This window comes from Pinus tabuliformis, chromosome 9, assembly GCF_031772625.1.
Source record: "Pinus tabuliformis cultivar Carrire ecotype Pingquan chromosome 9, CPIR1, whole genome shotgun sequence".
In the NCBI taxonomy this organism is placed as follows: domain Eukaryota; kingdom Viridiplantae; phylum Streptophyta; class Pinopsida; order Pinales; family Pinaceae; genus Pinus; species Pinus tabuliformis.
Genome location: NC_142307.1, coordinates 898,222,799 through 898,232,639, shown reverse-complemented (window position 1 = coordinate 898,232,639; position 9,841 = coordinate 898,222,799). Strand labels below are relative to the sequence as shown.

At 33.5% G+C, this 9,841-nt stretch overlaps 1 protein-coding gene across 1 annotated transcript; it reads right to left on the bottom strand.

The window, feature by feature from the left end:
• Window positions 1-628: 628 nt before the first annotated feature.
• Window positions 629-7,274, bottom strand: LOC149151667 (putative glycosyltransferase At5g03795). Its single transcript, XM_089443230.1, has 5 exons — window positions 7,146-7,274; window positions 6,780-6,937; window positions 6,310-6,658; window positions 5,238-5,884; window positions 629-815 (listed from the first exon to the last, which is right to left on the bottom strand). Exons 1-5 carry the CDS (start codon window positions 7,272-7,274, stop codon window positions 629-631), a joined length of 1,470 nt encoding a protein of 489 aa, XP_089299356.1.
• Between the last annotated feature and the right edge of the window lie 2,567 nt (window positions 7,275-9,841).

The following is a 9,841-nucleotide window of genomic DNA, read 5'->3' as shown; positions in this document are numbered from 1 at the left end:
GTATGTGCAGGCTTTTACCTGGCACCAGGCAGACTTAAACCAAAGGCTAGATGGACCCCCAATCAGCGATCTTCGATATATCGCATCAGAGGTAGGCCTGCATGTGATATCGGAACCCTAGAGCCGATTTGTGATTGCGATGAAGCGACAAGCGGTGATGTGATTGGTGATATATATATCGGCAATCGACATAGTCAAAGGGAAGACCCCCAGTCCATAGCACTGTGATATGCAGATATGTGATTAGTGATAGCGCTGATGCGAGGGAGCCGATAGCGATACGCCGATGTTCTCATGGGCCGATCGGCGATATCGACGATCAGTGATCAGTGAACCCAATCAGGGCCAATTCACATTGCAATTGCGACTTGAGATATGATGATAAAAGGCAGACCTAAAGGGGATTATCAGCGTGATTTCATAAGTTTTGAAATCTAGAAATTTGGGATTTCTATGTATTTCCCATGTATTGGTTTTTTTGGCCAATACGCCATGCGATTGCGATTTGCAATGGAAAGGAGGACCTGATAGGATTTTACGCACAGCCCTATATTATTTGAAGTCTTTTTAAATGCCCATGATAGGTTTTTCATGCATTTCTTGCGTTTCAGTTATTTGGCTATTTTGGCTAGAGGAAGGCAAAACGATCAGGTTTCCCATGCTGACAGTTCATTTCCGTTGTAAACGGATTCTTGTGGTGAAACAGTTGGGTTTTCCATGATGGAGGATTGTAACCGATGCCACACAAATACACAGAGAGATCAATTGACGAAGGGGAGTGAGAGAGTTTTTGGAGGTCGATAGAAGGTTGCTGAGAGTCGCTTGGAGGTCGAACGAACTACAGAGGTACGCAGAGGCTGAGAGAAGCTTGTGAAAGCCAAAGCCAGAGCTAGAGCCAAAGAGATAGAGCTAGAGCCGAGAGCAAAAGTAGAGGCCGCCAGAGGTTGGAGGCAGTTGTAGAGAATAGAGCCAGTGCTCATTCTTAAGGTTCCAATAGTCGAGGTGACTATGGGGGAATGCTGAATCCATTGAAATGGAGTTCAGAAAATCCTGAAGACTTTTAAGAGCCATGGAGTAGTAATGAAGCTTCAGAACAACAAAGAGATCAAATGATCCAGCTGTTGCTATTGCTGGTGTTCAGAGTGTGCTAAAGATAGATGAAGGCATTCCAGAGATAGAGAAAGAACTCTGAGGGAGTTGGTGCAAGCTAGAGCAAGATAGCTCAGAGCGCTAATTGAAGGAGTCTAGTCCAGAGAAGCCTAGATATGTCTGCAAAGTAAGGAAAACTAGTGGGATAAGATGGTATTCTAAACCCATAGGTTCATTTGTAAACCAATGGAGTTGAGCGTGGAGCTTGTAAAAGAATTTATGCATTACTCCCAAAGAGCCTAGTTGAGTTGACTAGAGCTCAAGGAGATGTGCCCCAAGAAGTTTGGGTGAACTCCATATTATATTGTTGTTATGTGTGATGCTTATTTGCTACACTGTTTCATTGTTACATGTTTTTACATTAGTTTAAGAAAATCAACTTAAAGCACATAAACTGTTTAAAAACAAACATGAGCATACACCTATTTTCAAGCACTTTTTTAATTCCGCAATTGGTTAATCATAAGGTCTTGGAAATATATAAGCTTTGGAGTTGGAGAGGTTCTTGTAAGCTTGGCAAGAAGCCTTTAATACCCCATTTCAGATCAATTAACAATTAGATGTTAATGAGGCTTTTGAATGGCTCATTCAAAGACTTAATATCTAAGTTTTGGCCTTAAGATTTTAAAGGGTTGCAAGAAGAATAGTGATAGAGAATCAAACCATTTTAATTATAAAGAGGATGATAAAGACAACATAATCACAATTTGGTAGTGTTTTAAGGGATCAATATATATTCCTTATAGCTCAACATTAAATTTCACGAAGTGCCTGATATGGATAACGAGGGAGTTACTCTTAGTATATTAATTTGTTTAAGATTTGGAGAAAATTTTATAAGTATGGCATGCTCTCTATTTATTGAATTATTTACATTGGTATCTATTAATGATTTATTGTCAAACCTAATATACATAAAAAAATATTATAATGTGGTTTCACATCACTCCTTTATTTATATAATGGTTGCAAATTCTCTTAGTTATTTGAAAAACACGAGTATGATGAAGGGTATAACTCCAAGCATTCAAGTTCTATAAAATAAAGAGTTTTTTAAAAACCATTTTGTAAGTGACTTGTTATCTTTAAAACTTTGGGAGTTTTTTCTAGTGACCGTAAATTTGGATATTGAAAGATTGACCCCTATAAATAATGCGCTTGACTTAATAAAGGTTGCACTATGGTAAGTCATGAGTAGATAGTCATATACTTAGGCAACATTTTTTAGAATTCTATCTCCTCTACATCATGGAATTGTTGTAGGGATAACTTTAATGCAATCTCTAGAAATGGAAATCAAAGAATCTAACTTTTGATGGTAATTATAAGTTACCATATTGGATATTCTCTTATCAAAACACATTTATTATTTGTCTTTTTGGTTCTTGATGCAATTACTCGTATGCCAAACTTAGGCATGAGCATGATGCAACATTTAGTTTAGGTGAAGCTATAGAAACTATACCATTTGCATCACAATGTGGTAAAAAGGACGATGTAAGCAAAATTGCAATGAGAGTCTATGATAAGAAGATAGATTGACATGGTAAAATGCCAAAGTTAGGCATGAGCATGATGGAACATTTAGTTTAGGTGAAGCTATAGAAACTATACCATTTGCATCACAATGTGGTAAAAAGGACGGTGTAAGCAAAATTGCAATGAGAGTCTATGATAAGAAGATAGATTGACATGGTAAAATGGAAGGTGATAGAAGGAAGGAAAAAAATAAAGTGCAATTTGGATATGCTTTAGCTAAGGTAAAGTGATGCGGAGGGAAGAAAAATATTTGTAGGGGGTTAAACAATTAGCGTGAGAAAATTAGGATGTTTGAAATTAGGATCAATTATCTAATATATAGGTAGTGATATGTATGGTTATATTAGAGTATAGAAAAAATCATCTAATGCTAGATTAGAAGAACATGATAGACTGCATATTGTATTATGTAAATATATATTGTGATTAATTTGAATGGATATACCATTAATCTTGGTACATAGTATTTGGTTATGCATATTGTTTAAGTGTATGATATTATTTTAGATTGTTAATATATATTTGTCCTAACCATATTATTGTATATCATTATGTACAAAATTAGAAGGTAAATGGACTGGACATGTTACACTACCAACTTATTTATCTGGTATCATATCTAGGTTATAAGTTCCACATGCGAAAACTACTAGAGAGCTCTCAAAGAATATGATAAGAAGTCATATGATAGGAAAATAGTTAAGAGAAAATGAAAATGGGTAGTGAATAAAAAATACTATATAAATAGTCATAGGATATAAAAATTGTGAATATATAATTAAATAAATAATTTAAAAAAATCTAAATAAATAATTGAAAAGTAGAAAAAAAAATTAAAATTAAATATTAAAGCCAATAATAAAAAAATTCCATCGCAATATAGCCCATGGAGAATCAAAATTCTTTTATAACATAAGTATGGAAAAAATAATAAACAAATTCAATGAAGTGAAAAATAACATAGAGAATTAAACTTCCTTATGGAAAAAGGATAAGAAAAATTAATAAACTAACTGGCAATGAAGTGAAAACTAGAAAAAGAATAATCTAAAATGTAAAAATGAGGCTATCACTGGACCACTAGCAAAATACTGAATAATTATATGGCAAACGGAGAATCAAGATTTTTTTGGCAGAAGCTTGAACAGAAAACAGCAAACTAGTTGGATCAGATGTAGTGAAGATATTTAGAATTCGAAATAATCTAAGATCTAATAGAATAAAAGTGGCAATTTCATGGGCAGCACGAGCCAAAACATCAGGGATTGGAGAAGATGTTTTCAAAGCTACATGAGAGATTCTTGACATGGAACATAAGGGGAAATTGATTCAGGACCAGCAAAATATGTAACAGAAAAGTGTACACAAATGAACAAAGGAGTTATTCAAGAAGAGCCCAAAGACGAGTGTGTTAAAAGTTACACGCATGGCTAACAAGTTAGAACACAAAGTATGGAAGATGTGGTCTAAAGAGGTTTGGTTTTTATAAAGCTTATGTTCCAATTCTTAGAGAAATATTTAAGCACGATTTCTTCTTTTGAAAATAAAGAAAGAGAAGTTAGAATGCAATGCTAAATACACGATTTAATTTAAGTTGATGACCTGACATTGGTCACGATGATAAAAGATGTTGGTGGAAAAGATGCGCTATTGGAAGGCTAAGAAGAAATACGAACATAACAGGATATTTACAGGTTGGCACAGAGGTTGCTGGTTTTACGAAGAACTGTACTAGAGGAAATGGAAGTTACTGAGTGATAGCTACATTGTTAACATGTAGAAAAACTAAAACAAAAAACAAAACAAAAAGGGAAATTCACTTGCATTTCCACAGCGAGAAAATGCGTTGATATATTTTATCTTACAAGACTTTCACCCTTCCAAATCCCTCCCAAGCTCACCGAGAGAGTTTGTTAAATGCGAAATCCAGGATTTTTTTACTCTAATCCAATTAGTTAGTTTTTTAATCAAAATCAATCTACACGTCTGGTTTGCAAATTGTTCAGAGTCCGTTGGACATTTTGTTCGGTGCAAATCATTTTAGTTAACAGTTCATTCGCCGAATCCTTTATCAACCCATTTTAATCTCCACTGAAACAACATAGAGCTATAAGTATTATATCCATATCAATATATGTAAGTATCCAAAGCAATAATCAAGAATATCCATTCCTTTAATTATTTATCAGTGGACTTCCAAGGACAAGGACTCGCACGAACCAAACAAGAGCTCAAACTCATTTCAATTCATTAAAATGACTTTTAAACAACAACAATCTCTAGCTCTGAACTGCGTCAACTCGTTGAACTTTACAAAAATCATCCTTCCGCGGTCATATCACGCATATGCTTAGAAGCTGGACGCACTGGAAACTGATCTATTTTGGCATCACAAGTATCGGTAACAATCACCTACCTTTAGGCTGGGAGTTATTCGCCACTGACTAATCAATGCAATAAAGAAAGAGTGTTGCAGTAAGAAATTTTCTGTGGGCATTATGGGGAAATGTGTAGAGGGGAGGGGATCATTTTATGGGCTAATCTGAATGTTTAGCCTCCTGAGCCATATGGAATGAAGAACCATGTGGAAAAAATCATAAGGTTTTGGGGGCTGGTTTATAGTAAAATGTCTCTGAACTTGCTTCAGTTTACTTTGCATCTCGACATACTTATTTACTGGTATGGATTGCAGTATGGTCTTAAGATTTGGTATTTCGGAGAGGGGAACCTGAACAGAGAAACTTGTCCAATTCAGCACATCGCTGAAGGGAAGAGCATAGTCTTTTGAAATTATGACAGGCACACATTCACTGTAAATTGCCTCTGCAATTCGTGGGCTGGCCACTTCGTATCCACTAGGGCACAGGCAATATCTGCTGTTCTTCATAAAATCAAGATATGACAAACCCTGGGGAAGATAGCTGTGGACTTGTATATCATCATCAGTCCCGTTTTTCCAATGCTTAAACAATATGGGTCTCACAGGTCCATGGTTCCCACCAGAAAAGAATGCAAGCAAACGCCTCTCTAGAGCAGATGGACCACCAAGCAAGCCGGTCATCCCACCTCGTCCCAAATTCACCTCCGGAAGTGTTACATCTTTTGTGGGATTGAATCCTTCAGAAGTGTTGGCATTACATAAAACACGAATTGAATTATTGTACAAGAATGGATTTGCCTCAGATGCAGAAGGTGCCTACGCATGCCGAAAAACAAAAAAAAAAAAGACATTTAATGCAATCAGAAAATTTGGGACAACTACCTTGTGAACAACATCACGTAACAAAGATATGTTTCTATGCGATTGCCCTAATTCAATCACAGAATCAACGATAACTTTATAGGAACTTAACAAGCATAGCCTTTTAGGTGATTTTCCTGACAATATATAATCACTAAATATGAATCGGAACTTAAGCAAAGCTTTCTATGTGGTTGCCCTATTCCATGACAATATCAACTGTAACTCTGCTACTAGAAACTTAAAAATGGAATTAATTACTACCTGGTTACCAGTAAAACTATGGTTGAAAGTGATTCTGTTCTCAACCCTTTCTAAAATGTAAACGTGTTTCACTTATAAGATAAGCGTATTCAAGGATAGAGGGTGGAATACATTACCCAGTCATGGCATGAGAGCATGAAATGATCAGCTCCCAGACTTCGATTCCAGAACGGGTATTTGTGGGCAACAACGTTAATGTAATCTCCCACGAACCGTTTTAAGGGCGTGACATCATATACCTTGGGCTTGTAAAAGTAAACCCTCAACATGGTTATGCTAAAGGGAAGAAAATAGAGATGAGCATCCTCCGGATTCGATGTCACGAACCGATTCCCCAGTTCAAGCTCGTGAATGAATCTGCCTTCCGTCGTATATAGATTCATACACGGTCCGTTGTGTACCAGAGGTGGTTCCCCCTCTCGGTACATGAAGATCTTGAAACGTTTTTCCATTTCTCTGTAGCTCCTGATAACAAAATACACACAAAAATACAAATCAAATAACCCTTACTCTCAGACACCGAAATCTACGTACTTATTAATATAAGTCAATCAGAATTAATATACAGTTGAAATAGGAAATTTACCGATGAAAGGCACGGGCGTTTCGGTACATGTCGCCGGTTGGAACAAAGGGATCCCCCAACTCCTGCTTCTGTTCACGGTGTAAAATCGCTTTCCTTATGGCTGCCCGGGCGTGTTTCAGGCCGATCTCCACCTTTGTAATACTACCCCTCGCCTTCTTCTGCTTCCAGTACATCCGCAGAACAAGATTCGATTCAATTCTATTCCCATTTCTTACAAACCATTAAATGAAACATGAACCATACTACCATTCTATATTAAAAATTTAAGAGTATGATATTATGATGCCTCTATAAATCTACTAAGAATACTATTAACACGTATCACTACGAAAAAGAAAAAGATTCACCGATATTAGGTTGAATCACCTTATTGAGAGAGCTGCTGTTATAAGGACTTCCACCAAGTGATTCGACAGTGGGTGACTGGGATTCATGATGATGCAGCCCGGCATGTAGTGATCCAGAGGAACCAGGCGAAGGCAATGCATAATTCATTTTTGTATGGGTTTCGGGCGAAATAAACGATAGGAACATATTGACATGATAGGAATCGAGGAGCAAAAGACTAGCGAGGATTAATACAAGAGCGAGCACTAGAGCCCGCTTGAGGTCACACATTCCTTCCATAAAGGGCAGCAATCAGAGCATATCTCACCCCACATATATGGGACTAAACGCCTAAATTCTTGCCCTTCTCTTCCCCTCTTCATGCTTAATTATCTCCTCTTCCAAGAACATCAAGTGTATCGACCCACTAACGTTATCGGATTTAAAAATAATGAATTGGCAAGTTGAGCCAGTCACAAGCCATCATGGTGGGGTTGGCCGCAACTGGGTGTAGAAAAAATTATTTCCTATTTTATGATCAGAGTAAATGGTTCGTTTGAACGAAAGGGCATGGATTAGGCCTTTCCTATTGCCAATTCGAAGAAAATATAAATATTAAAAGTGTGTAAAACGCTTATAAATTGGGTATGAGCACCGCTGCAATTTCTCGGTAGTCGAGATGCTAAGGCCAACGAAATCAAGTTAGTTAGTTAACATACCTAAATTTGACTTTGTTCACTCATAAGCCCTAATATATTTTATACTTTTGGTATGACGCACGCACCCATATCACTTTATTTAGATTTGTTTTATATTTTCAAGTTTTAGTTGGTCCAAAACCTAATTCTTTTGCGGACGAAATTTGATTATTTTAAATAATTTAGATCTATACATTAAAAGTTAAATAATTTAAGTGAATTAAAAAAAACAACTCAATCAATGCCTAATATTAAATTAAATTATTATTAATTTTGATGTAGTTAATGGTATTATTGATATGGCCCACGGACTCATATCACTTTATTTAGATTTGTTTATATTTTTTTAATAAAACCTATTTTTTTGGGGACGAAATTTGGTTATTTTAAATCATTTAGATGTATACATTACAAAATTGAATTTAAAAATAACCAAGTCAATGATTAATATTAAATTAAATGATTAATAATTTTTATGTAATTAATGGTATAAAAATCCGTTATTTTTAAGTTTATGGATTATTTGTACTAGGCAGATTTATTTGAAAATATCACTTTTCTATCAATTTAAAAATGTGAAAAAATTAAACCTATGACATTATAATAACCGAAGTGGGTTGACAAACTCAACTAACTCTCCTAACTTAAATTAAATAATAATAATAATAATTATTATTAAAAAATATTAAAAATTTCAAAATTTAAAAATAATAATATATAAGGAGACTTTTCCTCTCTATTTAATTATTATTATACCATATAATTTAATTTTAAAAAATTCAGATATTTTAATAATATTTTTTAATTAATATATTTGAAAAAATATTTTTGAGTGGGCATTAAAATAAGTTATATATTATAGTCCTTAAAACTACTTATATTTAGTTAAGAGCTTATCTTATTATAATTTAAAAAAATAAGTCAGGCCCAAATCTTAAAAGAAAATAATAAAAATAATTGTCTCCACAACTAATTTTACAACTAAAATATAATAGACTTTCCTACTCTGTAAAAAAAAATAATAGACATGAAAAATAAATAAACTCTTAAAAACACTTTTAAATTTTATAGATTTTTTATTTTTTAATAATTTATTTTATGAAATCTGTTTTAAAGTTATTATTCGTCTTAAAAATTTGATTGTATCATTATATTAAATGATTTCATGATCTATTTGCAAAACCCGCATACATATTCTTCAAATTAAATTCGAAAAAGTTGAATCCAGCCACAAAAGATATGAATTCTCATTAACAAAGATCCAATTTCTGTTTTAGCTTCTAAAATTATCAAAATAACGCTTAAAAATAATGGTTAAATATGTGACTCGTCATCACACCCTTAATACATATATAAGTATATCAAACTAGCTTATCATTCTTATGACTACACTTACCATAAATGAATGAAAACAAACCCGCCCACATAAATAAGATATTATCACATATTATTATATTGGTGAGAGAGTGGATTGGAATAAATTAGTAAGAATCATAACTTTAAATTTTAAAATCTACTTTTTAATATTTTTTTATTTACGATACATAGTATATAGTAATAATAATTTACAAATATAATAACATTAATAAAATAAAAAATTTACCACTTTAATAATTAATTAAAAAAAATTAATCTTAAAACGGGTTACTTCACCCTAACTTAAAATTAAATTTTATCTTCGATATAATTCACATAAACGTGTTAGTCGGCAAATCAAAGAGACTAACATTTTAATAAGCTGTGATGTTGGAAGTATACGTCCTTATTTAATAGAAATAGAGTATGATTACATCCTCTTAATACAAATGTGAGAAATAGAATATAGTTAGGTTTAAAAATTACATGTGTTAAATTTTTTTTTTATTATAACTTAAAATTTATTACAGTTATGTTTTAATAATTTTAGATTTAATACATGTGTTTTTTAGTTTAGAAGTGTTCTATAATTTAGTATGGGATAGATCTCACGTAAACATAAATATAAATTTAAATATAGACGTAAATATTTAACATGTAATGTTTAATCTTTAACATTTT

Excerpts from the sequence above, each read along its gene's own strand:
- LOC149151667 (XM_089443230.1), bottom strand. The coding sequence starts at position 7,274 with ATGAATTATGCATTGCCTTCGCCTGGTTCCTCTGGATCACTACATGCC. Across the intron at positions 6,938-7,145 it reads ACAGCAGCTCTCTCAATAAG|AAGAAGGCGAGGGGTAGTAT; the intron begins GTGATTCAACCT and ends TACTGGAAGCAG. Across the intron at positions 5,885-6,309 it reads TGCTCTCATGCCATGACTGG|GCACCTTCTGCATCTGAGGC; the intron begins GTAATGTATTCC and ends CGGCATGCGTAG.